The 24,267-nt window shown below is 43.1% G+C and overlaps 1 protein-coding gene and 1 pseudogene across 1 annotated transcript; one reads left to right on the top strand and one right to left on the bottom strand.

Annotated features, from left to right (window-relative positions):
• Positions 1-200: 200 nt before the first annotated feature.
• Positions 201-1,274, bottom strand: LOC117407143 (UDP-glucuronosyltransferase 1-6-like; annotated as a pseudogene).
• An 8,256-nt stretch (positions 1,275-9,530) lies between these two features.
• On the top strand, positions 9,531-21,461 carry LOC117413721 (anterior gradient protein 3-like). The gene is made up of 9 exons (XM_034023014.2): positions 9,531-9,570; positions 10,153-10,272; positions 12,539-12,602; positions 13,483-13,535; positions 14,932-15,008; positions 19,305-19,368; positions 20,062-20,145; positions 20,706-20,761; positions 21,169-21,461. Exons 2-8 carry the CDS (start codon positions 10,173-10,175, stop codon positions 20,756-20,758), a joined length of 495 nt encoding a protein of 164 aa, XP_033878905.2. The 5' UTR covers positions 9,531-9,570; positions 10,153-10,172; the 3' UTR covers positions 20,759-20,761; positions 21,169-21,461.
• Positions 21,462-24,267: the final 2,806 nt, after the last annotated feature.

The raw sequence follows: 24,267 nt of genomic DNA, 5'->3' as shown, positions 1-24,267 counted from the left end.
CTTGTAGCAATAACAGACTCCATGTAAGCAATGAATTAACATATAGAATTGTCTAAAGTTCGAGCACTTCCCCTAAACATCAATCCCCTCTCCAAAGGCAAAGGTGGTTTAGAACTTAGACCCACAAGCTGTGTACAGAATAATCTTCTTATTCTGATTTCCTTTTCATTTTGCACAAGGGGATTAGATTGAAGAAGTGTTCAACTCACCACAGGCAGCGAATTCTTCACCCCACAGTTGATTCCTCCCTGGATCAGAACCATGTTTGGCATCAGTGGCCTCGGAAACTCCAGAGTGAAATCCAAGCTCAGTAACCACACATCACCACTGTGATGTCCCTCTGAAGAAATCTAGATGTAATGTCATGAAATAATAAACAAGCTTACAAAACAAAGGCTCCAACTGACTGACAAGGAAGTTCATCCCTCGCTGTGCAAACATCATTTGATCCGTGTTCCGCATGAACAATCTTGGGACGTAGGATGACGGACTCGGGCACTAGGTAGCCGTAAATTCCAAGCCGCAAGGAATCCCGCATAACATGTAGACTGAGGGAAGGGAGAGATACTCAGCCACAAGGACTCCGATTGGAATTACAGGGTTTGTGAAAACAGCGTCAAACTCCTGCTCTTTCAGGTACTGCATCAGTTCTGTGTTGTACAGCAAGCTTTCGCTGGTAGACCTTGTGAAATTGGATATAGTTTGAAGCCACGTACCAAATGTACTTATTTTTTCAAGAAAGGGCTTTCGGTTGAACTCTGACTTCGATGTAGCATCTTGAGTGTAAGGCACAGCAAAGGTCTTGGTGGTGCAATGGTTTGAAGGCCCCAACAGCAAGCTGGCCTCTGGATTAACAACCACCACTTGGTGTCCTTTTCGTCCCAGTTCCTCCACCACCACCTTCATACTGATCCAGTGACTGCCATCCATAGGCACCACCAGCAGCTTCTCTCCCTGCACTGAATCCAGGGAGCTCAGGAAGAGGAGAGCCAGCAATCCCCGAGCCAGGCACTGCCCCCTATCCTTGAGGAGAAAGAAATGCTCTGCTAGCCTGCGTGTGAAAAACGAGTGTGCACTGCTGTCTTGTCAGAACAAGCCCTGTATCCAACACACCATTGTTTCAATGGAGAAGCAGGTTAATTGGTAACCTACGTTTCGCTAAGGGCTTGATTACACAAAAGAGAAGCCCTCTGTTTTACACTACTACAAGAACAATACTCTCAAAATGTCTCCAGGAAACTTTACAGTCTGGAAGGCATTGGGATGGCTGCCATTATGAAAGAGATTAATGACTTCAAAAGGGGCCCACAAGCTATGTTGCTGCATGAAACAATTGTGTATTCATGGAAAAAAAACAACTGATAAAATGGCTAGTGGCTAAATGATTTTTTTTTAATCATCTGCTTTATTGTTGTACACATATTCATCAAACAGAACATGCAAACATACAGCACTGTACATTTTCCACATTTATGGTCCCCCCTCCATCAACCCCACAGCAATAAAATAAAATAAAATGAAAAATAAAACACCTTCAGTCCCTCCCCAGAGCAATGGTATCATTATATTTATCTGTTCAGTTTGTCAGTAGTGAGTCCTATCTTGAGCTTGAACTGGTTGGAGTGGTACAAGAAAATAAGTACCTAGTAATGTAACCTATATTGCTTCTAGGTTCTGTTTGTGGTTTCTGTACCCTGTGTACCCCAAAAAGGGATTCCACACCTTTTCAAGGACCCGCATAATGTTTTGTATTTTGTATCAGTCTTTCATAGGATGCTGTCTCAGTTAAGGTATTGTACCATTCCTCATATGGGATTGGGGGTTGATCTAACTCTTTTAACTGTTGAAACTGCCAGCACAATCCAATTAAATATTTTACCCTCCACCCTTCTTTCAAAATGATCTTTGTGTAAAAGACACAGTGTCGGGTCAGTGTTAACTTTTATCCCAATCACAGAGCTGATCGTCTCGAGAACCTTCCTTCGAAAGACTGTTAGAAGTGTGCAATCCCACAGCACATGTACCACATGTCCAACACTCTGTGTACCTCTCCAACATGGTGATGAGCTCCTCAGTCTCACGCTATACATTTTGATAGAGTCCAGTATAACCTATGTAGTATTTTAAACTGTATTCATTTAAGATGTGCTTCTTTCATGGGTCTATTCATATTAGCAAGGAGATTTCCCCAGTCCTCCTGACTAAAACCCAGCTCCCGCTTCCATGCTGTTTTGACTCCAGTCAGGTTGGGGGTTATGTGATTTATTAAAAAGGAATATATACCAGAAGCTTGGTGGGACTTATGCATCCATATATATATATACTGATGCACAAAAGAAACACAACACTCAGGTCTAATGGATTTATTCAAATATTTTAAACATAGATATCAAACAAAATCACTGAAAATGTGAACAAAAATACAGATCAAAGAATCATGATAAGTTTTCAGCAGTGACACACTGTCAAAATGAAAACATTACAAAGTTTGTATCGGGTATGACCTCCCTGAGCATTAACAAAATCTTGGCAGCGTTGACGCATAGACCTGAGCAGCCTCTGGCTAGACTGCTGTGGGATGTTCCGCCACTCTTCCTGTGCAGCTGCAGTCAGCTGGTGAAGGCTGGCTGGTCGTGGTTGTCTCCTGTGGATGGCACTGGCGATTTGGTCCCACAGATGTTCTATTGGTTTCAGGTCAGGAGAAAAAGCTGGCCACGGGAAGACCTCGACATTGTTTTCTTGAAGCACTGTATGGTCTTGCATTGTCCTGCTGGAAAATCTACACTTCCGGACAGGTTTTTGTTTTGTTTATTTATTTTTGTTTGGTATTTCAAATAAAATTCATGTGTGTGAGTCAGTCAATCATAATTAAAAAGAACCAGAGTGAGCGAGGATCTTTCACTATATATATATATATATATATATATATATATATATATATATATATATATATATATTTATTAGAGTTAATTAGTCCATTCTTTTCTGTTGAGTCCTGCTGGCATAATCGTGTTCAGTCTATTTATCCATTTACTTTCTTTTATTCTTCTATATGTCGCATTGTCTAATTTTAGCTGTTCTAATACTACAAGCTTTACATAATGTATGTCATGCCCTTGACTGGTGAAGTGCTGTACTATTGTTTCATTCCATTTTTTATTTCTAATTAATGAAAGGTGGTTCTGAATTCTTTCATATAAAGTTGTTCCAGTCTCTCCAACATATTTTATTTCATCACATTTTTCACAGGCTATTCCATAAACAACATTGCTATTTTTACAGTAGGTATTAGTTTTAGTGGATATGTGTTGTTCTTATGTTTAATTAAATTTTTACTTTTGTCCATGTATTTACACACTTTACATGTACTAGTGCAAGCATTTGTAGAACCTATTCTGTCAATTATTCTTTTATGTTTACTGTGAACTAAAATATCACCTAAATGAGCTTCTCTTTTGAATGCTACAGCTGGGGCCTTAAGAAATACTTTTTTAAAAATTTTTCTGAATTATGTAGAATCCGCAAGTGTTTCCAAACTATCTTAGAAATATTGGGCAGAAGTTTAGAGTAAGTCTCTTTTGACCTTTTTATCTCTATTTTTATAATCTAGTAGATCATCTATTTTTAGTTTATCCACTTTTCTTAACTCCGTCTCTATAATTCTTTCTTTATATCCTTTTTTAAGATTTGTTTTTAATACATTTCTTTGTTTTACACAGACACTTTCTTTTGAGCATATGCTTCGTATTCTTATTCCTAGACCCTTTGGGATTGCCCTTTTAGTGTGTATCGGATGTGCAGAGGACATGTGTAAATACTGGTGCATGTCAGTAGGTTTACAGAAGAGGTCAGTATCAATTGAACCTTCTTCAAGTTTTACTATGGTAGCTAAAAATTATATTTCTTTTCTTGTCCATCAAAGGTCCACCTTAATATTACTGTGTATTTCATTTGCCATTTTATGAAACTGGAAAAGAGATTATTCGCCATGTGTCCAAACCCCAAAAATATCATCTACAAACTGAATGTATTCTAAAGGTTCTCTTTCCGATTTTCTAAGTAATTGTTCTTCCCATTTCCCCATGTATTTATTGGCAAAATGCATTCTTAATTTAGATCTTATTACTGTACCATCGTTTTGTTTGTAATTCTTAGCAACAAATGTAAAACAACTGTTTTCTAAAACTATGTTGATGATGTTCAGCACCTCTGCTGTTGGTATTGATTTATCTAGTCTATTATCTAGTGCTTTATGACAAGCTTCTAAAGTTTCTTTACGAGGGACACTTGGGTACAAAGATTTTACATCCATGCTAAATAAAATTGTATTCTCTGGAAGGTTGTGCTTTAGTGAGTTTTAGTCTTTTTAGTGATTGAGTCTTTTTGAAAATTGTGTTGTATCCTTAACATAGCTTGGTAATTTCTCAACGTGCAACCTAAGTTGTTTTTCTGCTATTTCAGCTATTATGTGTGTTGGATTATCAATCGTGCTGACTATCATTCACATAGGGTGATTTTCTTTGTGCATTTTAGGATTTAATCTTGCTAGGCCTGTTCTTGCATTATGGCTGAATGTATTTTTTTTATTCTTTTGATATAATGCCCTTATTGTATAGTCTCTCTGCAATTTCTTTAATATTGGTTAAATTAAGTTTGTATGTTTTCTTTAGTCCTACTATAATTTCTTGTTTAACTGCTTCAATATACATATCTAACCATTTATCTCTTCCATCCGGAGGAGTCCATGTGCTTGTACTATTAACCTTAATCCCATGCTCATAATTACCCCCTGAATCTGAGATATTTTAATTGAAAAAATATTCTGCTAATCTCAGCGTCTCTCCCACTCCTTTAATTCGGTGGCCAGTTTATCTTTATCAATGTATTTTTTAGTCGGTATAAACTTAAGTCCTTTACTCAATACTACTTTTTGGGATGTGGTTAAAGTTTTACTTGATAAATTAAATACTATGTCTTCTGTCTTATCTTTAGTGTATTTGGTACCATTTCCATTTTTGGGTCTCCTATCTTTCTGGTTTGAATTTTCTGTCCTAGTTTAATTCTCTATTTTGCATTTTATTATTTACTTTAAACTGGTTTATTTTTACTGTTTTAGATTTATTTTGATTATCTTTCTTAATTATGCCACAGTATTCAGATGTTCTTCAGGTTTCATTGTCTTTAAATACAATAACTGAGAAATGGTTATTGTTGTATAAAAGATTAATTGGATCGTTCTTATTTTTAATAGTTTCTATTGTGCCTTCATATTTAAAACAATCCTTATCCTTTAAGTCTATGTATATGTGTATGTATATGTGTATGGGAGGTCTATTTAGGAGGTCTACAGCTGCCAGAACTTCTGCCTCTGTAGCCCAAGAATCTATATCGGCAAGTGCGTGCCAGAGTGGAGATGTGCTGGGAATAAGAGAGGCAGGGGTCCAGGGTGACTCCAAGGTTCTTAGCTGAGGAAGAGGGAGAGAGTGTGGTAGATTCCAGAGGAACAGAGATAGAGAGATCAGAGGAGGGGGAGGAGGAGGGAAAGAAAAGGAGGTCAGATTTAGAGAGGTTGAGTTTGAGGTGATGCGAGTGCATCCAGGAGGAAATAGCAGACAGACAGGTAGAGATACGGGAGGAGATGGTGGAGTCAGAGGTGGGGAAGGGAGGAAAATCTGAGCATCATCAGCATAGAAATGGTATGAGAAACCATAGGATGTGATGAGGGGGCCCAGGGAGCGGGTGTAGAGAGAGAACAGGAGAGGACCCAAGACTGACCCTTGGGGGACTCCAGTTAAGAGAGGGTGAGGTGTGGAGGTTGCTCCACGCCAGGTTACCTGGTAAGTGCGGTTGGAGAGGTAGGAGGAGAACCAGGCCAGAGCAGTGCCAGAGATCCCCAGGTCAGCAAGAGATGATAGTAGAATAGAGTGATCAACAGTGTCAAAGGCAGCAGAGAGGTCGAGGAGAATTAGGACGGAGGAGAGAGAGGCAGCTCGGGCACATTTAAGTGAGTTGGTGACAGACAGGAGGGCGGTTTCAGTGGAGTGAGCAGAGCGGAAGCCAGATTGGAGAGGGTCAAGCAGAGAGTGGTTGGACATGAAAGCAGAGAGCTGCCGGTGTACAGTCCGCTCGAGGGTTTTGGAGAGGAAGGGTAGGAGGGAGACAGGACGGTAGCTCTGGAGGGAGGTGGGGTCGAGGGTAGGTTTTTTGAGGAGGGGAGTGATAGAGGCTTTTTTGAAGGCAGAGGGGAAGATGCCAGAAAGTAGAGAGGTGTTGAGGAGGGAGGAGATGAAGGGGAGTAGAGCAGGAGCAGCAGCTTGAAAGAGGTGAGTGGGGAGGGGGTCCAAGGCACACGTGGTGGGTTTGTGACCCTGGAGCAGGGAGGAGAGGTCAGAGTCTGAGAGGGGCAAGAAGGTGGAGAGGGAGGGCGAGTTAGTAGGGGATGTAGTGGGTGTAGGGGTTGGAGCAGGAGGAGGTGCAGGGGAGGGAGAGGTGTTAAAGAGTTTGCGGATATCCGAGATTTTAGAAGAGAAGAAGGAGGCAAAGTCGTCAGGGGAGATAGAGGAGGGAGGAGGAGGGGGGGGGAGGGTTTAGGAGGGAGGAGAAGGTAGAGAATAGTTTACGTGGGTTGTTAGTGGAGGCTTGGATTACAGATTGGAAATAAGCACATTTAGCAGAGGAGAGAGTAGAGGAGAAGGAGGAGAGGAGAGTGCAGTAAAGGTCTAGGGCAGCAGGGAGTTTGGTTCTCTTCCATTTCTTTTCAGCAGATCGCAGTGTGATTCTTGCCGAGCGGAGCACAGAGGAGAGCCAGGGATGGGGAGGGGAGGGGCGAGCAGGTCGGGAGGTGAGGGGACAGAGGGAGTCGAGGGAGGAGGTGAGTGAGGAGAAGAGGGTGGAGGTAGCAGAGTCTACGGAGAGTTGTGAAAAGGAGTCGATAGGAGGGAGGTGAGAGAGAGCAGTGGAGGCAAGGACAGAGGGGGAGAGAGAGCGGAGGTTACGGCGAGAGGTGACAGTGGGGGTAGTAGGAGCAGGGAGAGGGGGGAGAGACAGAGAAAAAGAGATGAAATAGTGATCAGAGAGGTCCAGGGGGGTGACAGAGAGGTTGGAGGGGCAGCAGGCCCTGGAGAAGGTGAGGTCCAGTTGACGGCCAGCTTTGTGGGTAGGAGGGGACAGAGAGAGACAGAAGTCGAAGGAGTGAAGGAGAGGGAGGAATCCAGCAGAGTGCCTGGGGTTGGAGAGATGGATGTTGAAGTCACCCAACAGGACAGTCGGGGTAGACAGAGAGGGGAGGGAGGAGAGTAGATAGTCGAGTTCATCCAGAAAGTGAGTGAGAGGCCCAGGGGGGCGGTACAGAACAATGAGCAGGAGTTGACAGGGAGAGGTTAGTTGGACTGCATGAAATTCAAAGGTAGTGACAGAGAGGGAGGTGAGATCGGAGGGGACAGAAAAGAGTAAGGAGGGAGAGAGGAGAAGACCCGTCCCACCTCCCCGTCCGGTGAGACGCGGGGTATGGGACAGGACGTAGAGAGAGGACAGGGCAGCAGGAGTAACAGTGTTATCAGGGGACAGCCAGGTTTCAGTGAGAGCAAGGAAATCGAGCGAGAGGTGGGAGGCAAAGGCAGATATGAAATCAGCTTTGTTAGCAGAAGAGTGACCGTTCCAGAGTGCACCAGAGAGTGTGCGGGAGGGGGGGAGAGGCAGAGAAATGAGGTTAGAGGGGTTGGAGGAGCAACAGCGGAGGGAGGGCAGAGGACGAGGACGGGAGGACAGAACAGGGATGTGAGAGACAGTCATAGCAGGACAAGCAAGACAAAAGGCACAGTAGGAGCAGTGGGGTGGAGGATACAGACCTGATGGCTTAGTAGATGGCTTCTTCCAGAGCGCTGTTAGGTGTGGATCTATTCGACCAGTGTCTCAGCACAGGCCTCCCCTTGCTGGACTCCCACAGCTAGACTCCCGGCTCTTTTGTTGAGGCTCTTCGGTTTGCTGGCGCTTCTTGCTGGCGCTAAAATAAGCTGCTTGAATAAATGTTGTTACACTTGCTTGGCAAAAGAACCAACTAAACTGTGTGGAAACCAATCAAATAGCAAAATCAACTGCTAATCAATTTAGCCACTCACCTGGTACTAATCACACACAAACTCAGCCAATTCAAACACCACCTTACAATGTCACCAAATGTAGTAGTTACAATTACAAAAAGCAGGAACTTATCTATCTGCCTCTCTCCCTGGTTACCAGTAGACTGTAAAAGTAAAAGTAAAAGTTTTACCAGTAAAAGTATCAATAAATGCATTCTTATATTTAGCTCACATTCTATGATTCTAGTATTCCTTCCACACGTGGATCCAGTATTGCTCTCTCTAATGTGTAACAAAAGTGTTTTGTTGAAATACCCAGAAGTTTAAAAGGTATGATGCTGTCAATCCATCTTGGGAATCAACTGAAACTGCGCGGTAAAGGGCAAAGGCTACTAAGATGTGGTTTGTGATGAAGTAGAGTGCATTATTATTATTATTATTATTTATTTCTTAGCAGACACCTTATCCAGGGCAACTTACAATTGTTACAAGATATCACATTATTTTTACATACAATTACCCATTTATACAGTTGGGTTTTTACTGGAGCAATCTAGGTAAAGTACCTTGCTCAAGGGTACAGCAGCAATGTCCCCCACCTGGAATTGAACCCCCAACCCTCCGGTAAAGAGTCCAGAGCCCTAACCACTACTCCACACTGCTGCCCAGGAATAAAATAATCACCCCGGAATCTCATTTAAATGTAAAAATCAACCTGACAGCCTGCCAAGTGGGTTTGAGCCAAAGCTGTTCTGCAAGGTGTACAGTCGATTCATTCAGATTACTATCTATTCATTTCTCTTGCACTCTGTTGGGGGTTTGCTACTGCAGGCAGGCAAACAGGCCAGCTTATCCTTCATCTCCTCTGGAGCCCTTGGATCTAACCTGACTGCTCAGTACCCCCTGGGGACTATAGCTTTGCTCAAGGGCTCCCAAATGTTCCGGTCTCAGTCATATAAGGCATCCCCACCCAATTCCCATCACTATCCTCTGTTCTATAGTGATACAGTTAGCTTGAGATTTGGAAATTGAGATTATAAATGTACAATGGAGTTGCCTTTAAGATACTGTAGTAAATATAGCATTGCAATCCAGTAACCCCCAAGCACCTCACAGCAACATTGATGTAATTTCATTTTGCTGCAGCCCCCTAAAACCGTCTTGCCAGACCCCAGTTTGGGACCACAGGCCCACAGAGGACAAGTGAGCAGGGCTGTTCAGGACAGGACTGAGGTGCTCTGGCACGCCTGTAAAGCAGTGATTGAAGACTTAATTCAGGACAGAACTGAGGTGCTCTTGCACGCCTGCAGAGCAGGGTTTGAAGACTCATCCCGTGGGCGTTATCATGTGAGCTAAGGCAGTAGAACTGGTTTTAAGGAGACCCACCCATTCTCATTATATATAACTGACTGGATACAAACTGCCCCATTCTTCTGAGGCAAAGGTGAGTAACAATCTCTTCAGTTCACTGTACAGGAGACTTTGAAAACGTGTGGGTACAACGCAGACTTGTTTGTTTATTTATTTATTTATTTATTTATTTATTTATTTATTTAGTTAGTTAGTTAGTTAGTTATTACAAATAATTAACAACAATACATTCTCTAACAATGGTTCTGACCTCAGCTTACAACCAGAGTGCTCTTGGTATTTTATTTACTCTATACAATTACTGTTGCAGCAGGCATTTTCCAAAAAAAATATAATGTTGTCTGAAAATACAAAAATCAAACATATGTAAAACTGATAGGCCTTCGAGTTCATTCACCCCAGATACCACTGCTGCACATGACGCCCAGCAATGGCTAGAAGCTGATTGGTTAAAACGTGATCCTTTAGAACCTGTCTGACACCTCATCACCAGAAGCTGGACTAACATTTGTGACAACCAGGATTCCAATCTATTGAAGAACCAGCTTGACCAGTGAAATCCTGTTCTACTACCAGCTCTGACCACTGCTGAACTGGACTGGAATGTCCTGTCGTCATCTTTAAATGTAGAAACAGCTAGTAAAATTAACTTGCATAAGAAGTTTGTCAAATGTGATCTGTCTGTATCTGTTTAACCTTGCAGGCGACTCTCCTCCAGGCAAAATGAAAGAAATTCTACAGGGCCTGTTCTTCTGCCTGGTCACTGCAGCTTTCTTCCTTTTCTATCCCGCAGAGAAAAAAACTGTTCACCCATTATCCAGAGGTAAGGCTGTCCACATTGATATCAACAGATACGGTCCTGGGAACAACAGCAACAAAGCTTGCAAATTGAATATTTAGGGTGTGGACAACATAATGGAAAGATCTGAAACCCATTTGTGTAGCTGAGCTCTCTTGATTGGCTCTTGATGCATATCCATGATGACAGGGCTTTAGTGGAGACCCCAATATGTCTGTATGTCACACTTACTTTTCCGCATGTACATGCTGTGGACGTAGGTTTTTAGGATGCTGGATTAATTTTCCAGTTCCAGCCATGAGGAGGGGGTATGTTTAAGTGTGTGCATGTCATGCAACTGGTATGATGTATTTGTGTGCTGTACAAATGATATGCATTGTGTACACGAAAACACCTGAGCAAGTGAAAAGAAACACCTTCAATACCGTTGCCAGTCAGGTGAAGGGTGATCTTTGGCAGCCAGGGTGTTTAACCTGTTCTGCGGGATGTGTGCTGTTACTCAGTCTTTGCTTGTGAGTTTAGTTTGTAAAAAAACAGTCCTAGTGTCACCACACACACAAACTGCAGCTGGGAGTCTGAGAATAAAGATAACTACAAAATAAATAGTGTTCAGAAATATAGATATTTGTTATTTTTTTACGTAAAAAACCCCCCAAAAAAACAGGCCAAAAAAAAAAAGCCCTTTTAAAGAGCTAGTGTCATAATTTAACCATCAGTGTTGCACATGCATTATTTTGCCATTATGAACAATTTTACCTTTTCTGCAGGGCTAATTGCTCTATCATTTTGTAGATTTTCCAAATAAAAACCATAAATTAAGACCAGCTCTCTTAAAGTGAACCAGGCCAATAGGAAAGCTACAGCGAGTTCTAATGCATCTCACAGGTACTGTTGTAACTTTCAATGTGTAATAAAAGAAAACGCACAACATCAGACTCTGCACCTTTAAGATATTGTTCCACAGTCCTGTGGATTAGCTTCTGATTCTGGAGAGAAAGTATTTGTTTCTGAGGCAGTGCCCCTACTCTGTTAGGAATGCAAAGAGTTCAGGAAAAGCCTGTATGGGGCATAGTGTGGTGTGTAAAACACAAACTGTTTGAATTTACTTGAGGGATTCTGAACCGAGACTAGCTAAGACGCTCTTCAGCAGTCCAGTTTGTGACCTTGCAGAGCTTAAACTGTTAAACATTATTGATGATGTGATGAAAAAGAGGAGCAAGACAGGAACTGGAAATAAAATAACATGAATGACACGCGGGTAAGAGAACAATCCTTTTTTTAAAACCTTCTCCATTCTACCTTTAATATTAAAAGGGGTCGACTGTATATACATTAGAATGAATACCAAACGTTCTTCAATTTATGTAAAACAGTTTAAATAGCCACCGAGACAATGCTTGGTGAATGGGATTCTTTACTACAGATGTAGAGACAATGAGCATTCACACACAGCCACGTCAACACATTTATAATCAACCCAACCTTATTATGACAGTAGCTATTTTACTGTGGTGATTAAACAATCATGTAAAACCGTGTCGGAATGTAATCTCTTGTGTTAATAACAGTCACATGGGCAGGACTAATACCATAATCCTCACAGCATGGCAGGCAACAGGCTGATGCCAGCTACTGATTTAGAACTTCACTTGCCTGTTCTGTTTTGCTACCACAGTCAGGGCTGTTACAGAAGTTTACTAGAAGTGCCGGTTTAAGAAAGGTAAACATGGCTCTTATGCTTCATTTGGAACACTTAATCAAATAACAGTATTTTAATACGTTTTCTGAAAACATGAATTTTGAAATTGGAATAACAAGTTTTCCAAAAACTTAATTTGCACGTAATCTTGCACTCAGGAAGCATGACATCTTCACACACAAAATAAGAAAAAAACAGTTATTGGTTGACTTCTAACACGTGATTTCTAATAAACATGCCAAATATCCATGACTGCTCAGCACATATCATGAGATAATGATCAGATGCAAACCTGTAAACAGGGGGGACTCGATTGAATCCTTAAAAGGAGTTGACAAAGTTAACCCTAAACAATACTTTAAACACAACATCGAAACCGGGACCAGAGGACACAGCTAGAAATGAAGAAATGAAGAACTTAGGGCAGAGAGGAGGAGACACTTCTTCAGCTCAGAGAGAGTGAGGGGATTGAATGGGCTCCCTAGTCATGTTGTTGAGGCAGATTCACTTAAGATTCTGTTAAGACCCAAGTCGACAAAGTTCTGAGATCAATCAGCTACTAGGAACTTAGCTTTTCTTTTTGTCCTGCAGGATGGGGTGCTGATATTGACTGGGTTCAATCGTATGAAGAAGGACTATTTGAAGCCCAGACCAGGTACTGTATGTGCATGTGTGATCCTATGGCCTTGATCTGTCTAGTATCAGTGCGCCGGCGAATGCACAGGGCTATAATGTCGCACTTTAGAGTTTTACATTAATCTGGATCATTAGTTCTTAAACTGGGGCTCAGGGAACTCTGGGGGTCCCCCAGAAATTCTGGAAACTTCTCTTTTCATGTTCAATGTACAGAGCAATGTTTTTCACTGTTGTAGTGGAAGATGCAGTAGTATGTATATATATATATATATATATATATATATATATATATATATATATATATATATATATATATATACCTGTATATATATATATATAATAATAATAGATGGTCTTCAGTGATTTACAGGAAAATAATTCCATCTTGGGTTTCTGTAACCTCAGAAATTACGAGACCGAAGGTCGAGTCGTTTATAAACTGTCACAGAAACCTGAGATGGAATTGTTTTCCTGTAACTTACTTAAGAGGCCCATCTATTATTTTTTATAATACATGGATACCCTTGTGATGCTAATATTAAAGAAGATGAGGTTCAGCAGTACAGTTTTTTTTAATGTAGTGTTTCAGTGCTGTACAGACGTTCTATGTCGTTATCCATTAGTGCTTCAGCTTTATTTGGATGATTGCATTTACCTTGTTTTAATTTCCTGTTCCTCTCCAGTTTCTCTGACATGCGAATGTATTTGTACTGTGGGTGTTGTTGAGTGATTGAAAACAAGATATTTTGTGTTTGAATTGAAAGTGATGGTCTCGAGGAGTCGAATGGGTCAATGTTCAAGTATATAAGTATATATTTAAACAGTATCTTCATTGTGGAGGTATGTGTATGTCCTACTATACAGTTTATATCCCTGTTTCGGTTCTCTCTTTGTTACAGGGATAAACCCCTCATGGTGATTCATCACTTAATGGACTGCCCCTACAGCAAGGGTAAGAACTCACAGGGGGAATGTGCAGAGAGCCCTCGGATGAGACAGGGAACTTACTGTGAGACCGTGCATGTTTAATCAAGGCAGCAGTGACTAGTAGCAAAAAAATAAATATCAGAGCTTTCCAACAAGCTATAATGCTAGCTCATAAACACATAAAATGTATTACATTTTACATTTGATTACATTACATACTGTTAAAATACACATAACTAACACATGTTAACTAGCACTGGAAGTAGGATATAACAATATGTACTACCTCCCAGTTCAATCACTTTATAATAATACAGTTCACACTGTTTTGCATTTCACTTTGTCCTCCAAAAAAAGCCAAAAGTTATTTATTATCCAACATGGGGCAGCAGTGTGGAGTAGTGGTTAGGGCTCTGGACTCTTGACCGGAGGGTTGTGGGTTCAATCCCCAGTGTGGGACACTGCTGCTGTACCCTTGAGCAAGGTACTTTACCTAGATTGCTCCAGTAAAAACCCAACTGTATAAATGGGTAATTGTATGTAAAAATAATGTGATATCTGTATAATGTGATATCTTGTAACAATTGTAAGTTGCCCTGGATAAGGGCGTCTGCTGATAAATAAATAATAATAATAATAATAATGTGTATAAAACCAAACAGTAGCCTCTTTTTAAAAACTTCTTTCCAGATATATTACAAAATACAAATGCTTTCATTAGAGTGTAACTCAGCCATACTGTTTAACAAACCTGCTTTTATAAATATGTGGTGATAAGGGCTGGGTCCAGCTTGAGGTAATAAGAACCTGACTTATTTAGTTAAATGATGAGGAAAATAGCACAGAAATTGTGTACATTAGTCAGTGACACCCTTTGAATGAATTACAATTCCATTTAATAATGCGAATACAGATTTCAGTTAAGTCACCTTTAAGTGTCAAAGGGAAAATAGAAATTTAGAACTCACTTTCCACACAACAGCGCCTGCTGTATTAATGCAAAACCAATAAAGACATTCCTCAAAAATGACTAACGATTTGTGCAGCCTTTGATATGGATTAACCTGTCATGTGAAGAATAGTCCAGTTTCACAAGGTGCTACATATTATACCGTTGTAGCTTTTGGTTCAATTAATATATGCTGTAGATGTACATGCAGTTTAACACCACTGAACTGAACACTAGCATATTCCACCTACTGGACATTTACTTCATTGCAAGTAGGGAGCCAAATGTTCAGCTGAATGGAATGGAAGCAGAAAGCTCCAGCCTACTTATATGCAATTGCCAGTTTATTGGTATAGTATCGGAAGTGCTCAGCATTTATTGTTATAGTCTTTTTAGTTATGTAATTCTTTCAGAAGAAATTAACATTTAATTGCCTACACACTCACTCTCTCTCCCTCTTTCTTTGAAACAGCTCTGAAGGAGGCGTTTTCTCAGCATGAAGAAATCCAGAACATAGCCAAAGTGGATTTTATCATGATGAATGTGATGGTAAGTTTCAATCTTTTCATTGGCAAAGACCAGTGAATTCTGTTCTTCACTCACGTAGCTATGTAAGATATCCTGAGGTACAATGATGTTGAATACATTTATCGGGCCATTGGTATTCATCAAAGTGAATGTGTTTTTGTGATATTCTCAGTTTTTTCCTTAAACTGTCTCATGCTTGCTACAGTGAATGACTCGATTAAAGCATTAGATTGTCATAGAAACCCCTCATCAAAGGGACCAATGATCCCCACCTCACCATATAACAAAAAATGGTTTCAATGTAAATTATTATCAGCTAAACTATGCACATATGTACAAAGTATTGTATACAGTTTTGGTGAACTGTATTTGTATCTCTTGAGGAGACTGGTCTCTATGACAATATCGAAAGGTCTTTCTAGGACAGTTTGAGTCAGCCATTTTAGTTTTGTAAAATACTATAATGAAATAATCATGTGCCAGCAATGTGACCAACAAGCCCTTGCTAAATATACTGTGAACTTATTAAGATAAGCTTTCTCTTTTTAAAATAATCATGTGCCAGCAATGTGACCAACAAGCCCTTACTAAATATACTGTGAACTTATTAAGATAAGCTTTCTCTTTATGGTTTCTTGGATTTCTTTCAACATGTAAATCAATTAAAGATCTAGAGACTCAGGTGAGATTGATTTCTGGGTGGATAACCTATAAGTCTGATCAGTTAAGATTTAGCTGATTGCTCACATTGCTTGTAGATTATTTTATTACATTATTTAAAAAAAAAAACTAAAATGACTAACTCAAATTGTCCTAGAAAGACCTTTCTGTATTGCCATAGAGACCAGGGGCTGTATTTTTTAAACAATTCAACATTTGTCTTAAGTTTGTACTTAAGAAAAAAGTTAAGAAGAATGGCTGTTCACAACAATTTTTCTTAAGAATTTTCTTAACTTTTTTTCTTAAAAAGAAACTCAAGACAAATTGGCATTCTTCAAAGAAATGTTCTTATTTTTTTCTTTAAATAGTTTTTATATTTAAGGTAGAACAATCCTTGTCTTAATACAGTAGCCCTTGTTATATATGTAGAAGAAACACATTTAGAAGTTCAAATAACTATTTGTAGTAACACAAAAGGTGATACAATGGGTTGGACAAAAAACTAAGCTTTGATATTGTAGCGATCTTGGTTCCCACAGGCAGGCGCATCACACAGAGCAAGGCAATCCATACACAGGCGGAGGGCGGGCGCGAACCCGGGACCTCTCGCACTAAAGCATAGTGTAGATACTGCTGTAAAAAAGAGCCGGCTCCCTTGCAAGGAGCGCATATCGGGCTTATGTCTTTGTGTGTGACTACGTCACCTACCAGCCCTGCTGCTGCCTACCCCCATGCACACTGCACTATATTATGTGTAGTAGGCTGAACCTCACATGACTTATTAAAATGCAAATAGAATCCAACATGCATTTTGCTATTGATAAAAGTTGCATCTGCCTTTTGCAAGTCAATTTAAAAAGTAAAAAGGTACAGGGATGGAAAAAAGACTCCCATTGTATAGCAGTTTGATCCATTCCTGGTTTTGCTTCGACTTTAATAAGACACACCTGAGCTTGCTACTTAAACGCTGTGGCTAATCAGCTCTTAGTAAAACCTGGAGTGGGTGAAACTGCTATGCAATGGGAGTCTTATTTCCATCCCTGAGGTAACCAGTGCTGAAAGGATGCAATATCAGGCCTGATGTCAACATAACTCAATACCCATTTACCCTGTGACATTCACATTGCCTATAGAGGCTTTGTTCATAACTCAATACCCATTTACCCTGTGACACTGACATTACATATAGAGGCTTTGTTGTTAGATAGCCTGGAGTAGGTGATGACTACAGTGCTTCAGGAGTTCTCACTAGTACAATATGGCCTTTTATTGGCACCATTGTACTTTTTTCTACATTTACTTCTATTTCGTTAACATCCGCGGTCACCATGATTTCCATTACACGAGAGTAGATGTTAAAACTTCATGCTGATTTGAACTCGGCTCTCGACAAGATAAGCACCAACTAAGACGTAGCTTTATAGTAAACTAATGCGATCCCTCTGTGTCTCCATCCATTTGCGCTTCCTTCCATATGATGATGTAGATATCCTTCTGTCTGGTGTTGATGGCTGAAGTGTAATGCTGGCTACAGGGATCAGCTTATTGCCTCCCTAGCGCATCAGCACACACAGCGGCTGTGATGCTGGCTCCGGGGATCAACCACAGTGTGGCCTCCCCAGCGCATCAGCATGACAACCGTCTGGATTAAGCTAAGTAGGGTACATCTCTGGGGTCTTCAAGTGGGCACCTTCCATCCTCGGTGTTTCGTCGACTAGCCCACGACACCTCAAGAGGGCTTGACGGTGATTCTGGCGTCCCAGCATCACCACTCTCCATCCCCCACTCAACTCAGCCCAGCTTACTTACCCGTACATCAGCGTTTCTTTTTTTCTATTGTGCTTGAGATCCCCAGCCAGAATCTTTCCGTCTCAACCACAGCCAGTTGCTGCTCCTCTCTGCTGATTCAGATAAGTTCTTCACTGTGCAACGCAACTCTTGGCCACTGAATCCGACTTCTCTGAGAAACTGGGTTGTAGAGTGTGCCACAAATCCTTGACAACCCACCTCCACTGGATAAACCCGGACTCTCCATCCTCGCTGTTCCGCTTCAGTGGCTAGTTGAGCATACCGCAGTTTCTTCCTCTCATATGCCTCATCTACAGCACCCTCCCATGGCACTGTTAACTCTACCAGGTGAACAAGGCGTGCTGATCCAGACCACAAGACAATATCTGGTCGAAGGTTAGTGGTGGCAATCTCTGGTGGAAAAATAAGCCGTTGACCAACATCTGCCAGCATTTTCCAGTCTCTAGCAGCTTCCAGTTGTCCTGTGCGAGGATTGGTTTTAACACCTTTTCTTGGTGGTTGCTCTCCTGGGTGGAGGAATGTTATCTTTTGTGTGTAATGTTTTGATGGAAGAGGTGGCAACTTATTGGTCATGTTACGCTTGTCTTCCAATGCTAAGGCCAAACATCGCAGCACCTGGTCATGGCGCCAAGTAAACCGTCCTTGGCTAAGAGCCACCTTACATCCTGTCAAAATGTGCCTAAATGTTGCAGGTGATGAACAAAAAGGACATGAGGGATCCTCTCCTACCCAGAGGTTTAGGTTCTGTGGTGATGGGAGAACATCATATGTTGACCTGATGAGGAAACTGATCCTGCTCTGTTCCATTGACCATAGGTCTTGCCAGCCAATCTTGCGTTGTTCCACACTCTCCCATCTCATCCATTCTCCCTGCTTGGCCTGGGAAATGGCCTTTATGCACCTCATCCTCTCCTCCTGCTTTTGCACCTTGTTGACTACCAGCTTCCTCCATTGAGCTGGGGCTGCCTTGTGCCAAGACCTCCTCTTCCATGCTGAACTTGCCCCATGATATCACCAACTCGAAGGGCAGCCTTTGCATCCTCCACAGCTTTCTTTGCCGCCCACTTTCTTCCAGTTTTCAACACAGGTGCTGCCTCCCTTACGCATTTGTCGCGTGACTCTACTAATGTCATTTCCAGTCTGACCTTGGCGCACTTAAACTCCTCGGTTAGAGCGGAGACTGGTAGCTGCAGTATTCCTTTACCATAAAGTCCCACTCTGCTGAGGCAGACCAAACTGAAAGCACCAGAGTTTTAGTTTGCCTGGTAAAGCGCTGCTGTCTATGCTCTTCAACCCTTCCACTGCTTGTTGTCTAACTTCTCCCAAACGAACTGTGTCCTTTAGATCCCCGTCGTACCATCTCCCAAGACTCTTCACTGTTGGTATTGCCTCACCATTAATGAAGTTAACGTTTTATCTACTACTTTACCTTTAATTATAGAGATGTTCCTTGATTTAGTGGGCTTGAATAGGTAATATGTTGACACATTATTAAACCAGTAGAGCAGTTCTGTGTGTGTAGCGAGTATCAAGAATATATCTTGAATGCTAAGATGTGACCTCTCAAACATGCCCCCTTTTTAGTGCTTGTCACAGACCCCCCCACTCTCCCCCCTCACTTGTGTCTTTATTTGTTACAATTAACAGTCAACAGTACAGTGGTGTACAATGTATCACAATACTATAAATAAGGACACTTTGAAAAAATGTCAAAATCTGCATGAAATGGTACATTGTTGGTTAAATGTTTCGTACAATGTGTGTTTAAATTTAATTCAGCACTACTGAGTGTTTAATAGTTCTGGATGTTTAAGGGCTCCTGTCTGTTTTGTCTTTTGTACTAACTAGCATGAGACAGCAGACGGCAATCTGGCACCGGATGGTTACTACGTCCCTCGGATTATCTTTGTCGGTGAGAAGCTTTATTTTGCAAATGTATTTAGTGTTAAATGATGTGCCTGTAGTTTCCCTAATAAATGTTTCCAATGCTAAAAGCATAGCAAAGTGTATTAAAACATAGTGAAATCATAGTAAAGCATAGGTAAGCATTGTAAAGCCCAGAGAGGTATGGTAAAGCATATTAAACTATGGTAAATGCAGAGTATAACCATGGCAAAGCATGGGGGAAAACTGCAAAATTAAAGCCTGTTACAAAGCTATTCTCAAAATGTCAGCTCTAGTGCACTGATAGTGTAAGGATTATTGCCCACCTTGTCTAACAGGTAACACAGCAATAACCATCCATGATGTGGTACAGAATAGAAAAGCCAGAGCACTTTTTTTTTATTGCTCTTCCTGCAGTGATTTAAAGGACAGATCTCAAACCCCAGTGCACTAGAGCGGACATCTTGAAAAGAGTTTTGAAACAGACTTTAAAGTTATAAGTGTAAAAAGTTGTCAGGGTGTTAACTATGAAAAGAAAAATTACAGGTACGTTATTTAAACAGCTGTAGCAACATGTGGGGAAGTATTAAGCTATATTTCTCGGAACCCTGCTACTTACTCTTTAAGGGTTCTGTATTTTTTGCCAGGGCATTACATCAAGTATTTGTTAAAGTTACAGCAGATGGGTGCCTGGCATTCATTAAGTTTGTCCTAATTCTAGATCCAACTATGACCGTTCGGACTGACCTCATTGGAAACGTTGAGACACTCAAATACACCTACAGCCAAGAGGACCTTGATAAACGTAAGGACCAATACTAATGCATATGCACAATACAACAGGAACCTGCTCCACAGATGCAATGTACAGGGTCAGGTTACATCAGCTGTAGAGAGTTTCATGCCTCAAGCCTGGGAGTACCTTTTCTTTAGGGGGTGAGGGAGAGAGCATTTCAGTCTCCATGCCTCAAGCCTGCCCTGGACTGGAGGGAGCACCCTTTCTTCAGGGGGTGAGGGAGAGAGCATTTCAGTCTCCATGCCTCAAGCCTGCCCTGGACTGGAGGGAGCACCCTTTCTTCAGGGGGTGAGGGAGAGAGCATTTCAGTCTCCATGCCTCAAGCCTGCCCTGGACTGGAGGGAGCACCCTTTCTTTAGGGGGTGAGGGAGAGAGCATTTCAGTCTCCATGCCTCAAGCCTGCCCTGGACTGGAGGGAGCACCCTTTCTTTAGGGGGTGAGGGAGAGAGCATTTCAGTCTCCATGCCTCAAGCCTGCCCTGGACTGGAGGGAGCACCCTTTCTTTAGGGGTGAGAGAGGTTATTAGTCACTGGAATACGTTTTTTAATCTTTTGGTATTTATTCTGTAGTGCTTGAAAACATGAAGAAGGCAGTCTCAGAAAGGCACAGGGTCGAACTCTAACAGGTAAGCCTCACAGCAATGTATTTATGTTTCTCAATTGTAGTCTAGAAATACAATTGAAAATGTTAATCAGAAAAGTTGGGCCTATGGAGGGAAGCACAAGAGAAATCAGCAGCTCAGGTTGGCTCAATAGCAGGAACTGATCTTCAGTCCTCCTTATCAGAAAATGGCCTGTAAGAAGACATTTCAATTAGGCATTTTAAACAGGAAAGGGTAAAATTGAGGATAAAAAAAGAAAAAGTGCCATGGCTTTCTCCTCCAGCAGCCCCATTCAGGCATGTCTAACGAGCCAATCAGAGCTCAGCCGCAGGTTATGTTGTTGCTGTGAGCCTCCGAATGTTATAAAGTATCCTTTTAAATCCAGCCTCTTTATAAATCATATTTATTTCTTTTTTTTTATTTTCATGCAGATCTCAGAGGGTGGGGATGGCCAGGAAGGACTTTACAGATGCAGACTGTGTGTCAATTCAGTGAACATAAATATCCTTTTAAAACAAAACAACTGTCTGCTTCATTGAGTCTGTCTATGGAATTGATATTTCTTGAATAGCTCACTTGAGAGTTTTTAATAATGTAAAATAAAGAGCAGATCATGAAACACTGGGACTATTTTTGTGCAGCATTGTGTGCCAGTGTTCAAGACTGGGGGTGGGGTGATAGAAGTTATGGTTTTCAAAAATAAAAATGTTTCATTTTGAAGCTATTACTGAGTACAATCTTGATTATGGGGACAGTCTATAGGTTTGCATCGCCGTTAACATTAAGCAAACTGGATGCTATATATCATGCAGCCTTGAGATATATTACGAATTCAAGTTACAGTACTCATCATTGTGTGTTATACAGTTTGGTTGGCTGGACCTCCTTGGCTTTGCAAAGGTTGATGCACTGGTATATTCTGTTATATAAGGCTATTCTTTGTAAATTACCTCCATATATAAATGAATACTTTATAGTCGCTTTTTGTAACTACAGTATTAGATCGCACACATTTTTTTAATTTCACGGTTCCTAAAGTGCGTACAGAGGCTGCTAAAAGATCATTTGCCTATTCTGCTCCTTGGTCTTGAAATGATTTACAATCTAAACCTAAGTTGCAGTCCTGAATACCTTTAGTACAATTTAAGAGTAAGCTGCACGATTATCTACTTGAGAGTTGTGCATGTTTTAAGTAGTTGAGTAGAATTGTTACTGTTTGTTACTATTTGATTGTTGACTGTATCACTGATTGCTGACTGTATTTTTGTTTGTTTTTGTACCGTGTTTTATTGTGTTGCTTCTTGGCTAGGTCGCACTTGTAAAAGAGATTTTAATCTCAATGTGCTTACCCAGTAAAAGGTTGTTTTTTTTTTTAAAAGTTAATACGCCATGTCTAGGGTATCCTTAGCAAGTTTCATCGCAGTGTGGATATTGGTGAATGTATTTATTTGTGTCACTGTGGTTAGAGAACAATAATTGTAATCAGATTTGCCTGGTGATGGTGCGGAGGTGCACCACGGGAGAGACCTGCATGGTGACGGTGCGGAGGTGCACCACGGGAGAGACCTGCATGGTGATGTTGCGGAGGTGCACCACAGGAGAGACCTGCATGGTGATGTTGCGGAGGTGCACCACGGGAGAGACCTGCATGGTGACGGCGCGGAGGTGCACCACGGGAGAGAGCTGCACGGTGACGGCGCGGAGGTGCACCTCAGGATAGACCTGCACGGTGACGGCGCGGAGGTGCACCACGGGAGAGACCTGCACGGTGACGCCGCGGAGGTGCACCACGGGAGAGAGCTGCACGGTGACGGCGCGGAGGTGCACCTCAGGATAGACCTGCACGGTGACGGCGCGGAGGTGCACCACGGGAGAGACCTGCACGGTGACGCCGTGGAGGTGCACCACGGGATAGACCTGCATGGTGACGGTGCGGAGGTGCACCACGGGAGAGACCTGCAATGTGACGGCGCGGAGGTGCACCTCAGGATAGACCTGCCCGGTGACGGCGCAGAGGTGCACCACGGGAGAGACCTGCACGGTGACGGTGCGGAGGTGCACCACGGGAGAGACCTGCACGGTGACGGCGCGGAGGTGCACCACGGGAGAGACCTGCACGGTGACGGCGCGGAGGTGCACCACAGGAGAGACCTGCACGGTGACGGCGCGGAGGTGCACCACGGGAGAGACCTGCACGGTGACGGCGCAGAGGTGCACCACAGGAGAGACCTGCACGGTGACGGCGCGGAGGTGCACCACGGGAGAGACCTGCACGGTGATGGCGCGGAGGTGCACCACGGGAGAGACCTGCACGGTGACGGCGCAGAGGTGCACCACGGGAGAGACCTGCACGGTGATGGCGCAGAGGTGCACCACGGGATAGACCTGCACGGTGATGGCGCGGAGGTGCACCTCAGGATAGACCTGCATGGTGACGGCGTGGAGGTGCACCACAGGAGAGACCTGCACGGTGATGGTGCGGAGGTGCACCACGGGAGAGACCTGCACGGTGACGGCGCGGAGGTGCACCACGGGAGAGACCTGCACGGTGACGGCGCGGAGGTGCACCACGGGAGAGACCTGCACGGTGACGGTGCGGAGGTGCACCACGGGAGAGACCTGCACGGTGATGGCGCAGAGGTGCACCACGGGAGAGACCTGCACGGTGACGGCGCGGAGGTGCACCACGGGAGAGACCTGCACGATGATGGCGCAGAGGTGCACCACGGGAGAGACCTGCATGGTGACGCCGTGGAGGTGCACCACGGGAAAGACCTGCACGGTGACGACGCGGAGGTGCACCACGGGAGAGACCTGCACGGTGACACCGCGGAGGTGCACCACGGGAGAGACCTGCACTGTGATGGTACGGAGGTGCACCATGGGAGAGACCTGCCCGGTGATGGCGCGGAGGTGCACCACGGGAGAGACCTGCACAGTGACGGCACGGAGGTGCACCACGGGAGAGACCTGCACGGTGATGGCGCGGAGGTGCACCACGGGAGAGACCTGCACGGTGACGCCGCGGAGGTGCACCACGGGAGAGACCTGCACTGTGACAGTGCGGAGGTGCACTATGGGAGAGACCTGCACGGTGACGGCGCAGAGGTGCACCACGGGAGAGACCTGCACTGTGACGGTACGGAGGTGCACCTTGGGAGAGACCTACCTGGTGACGGTGCGGAGGTGCACCACGGGAGAGACCTGCATGGTGATGGCGCGGAGGTGCACCACGGGAGAGACCTGCACTGTGACGGTACAGAGGTGCACCACGGGAGAGACCTACCTGGTGACGGTGCGGAGGTGGACCTTGGTGAGGAACCAGCTGTCTTGTTGCCAGTCTTGGCAGTAAGGCAGGACCCCGGGCGGTATAGTGCAGATGGTGGAGCCGGTATCCACCAGGGCTTTGCACTGGAACCTAACAAAGAAGCAGGGTGCGTGCAAGCTACTGCCGTGGCCGATACGGCCCACCACTGCTATTGTGTTGCCATGAATACATTTTAAAAAAAAAATGGTTGCATTTATTAATT

Source organism: Acipenser ruthenus, chromosome 10 (assembly GCF_902713425.1).
Source record: "Acipenser ruthenus chromosome 10, fAciRut3.2 maternal haplotype, whole genome shotgun sequence".
NCBI classification, from domain to species: Eukaryota; Metazoa; Chordata; class Actinopteri; order Acipenseriformes; family Acipenseridae; genus Acipenser; species Acipenser ruthenus.
Note: the sequence above shows the minus strand (reverse complement) of the source record. Positions and strands in the feature narration are given on the sequence as shown.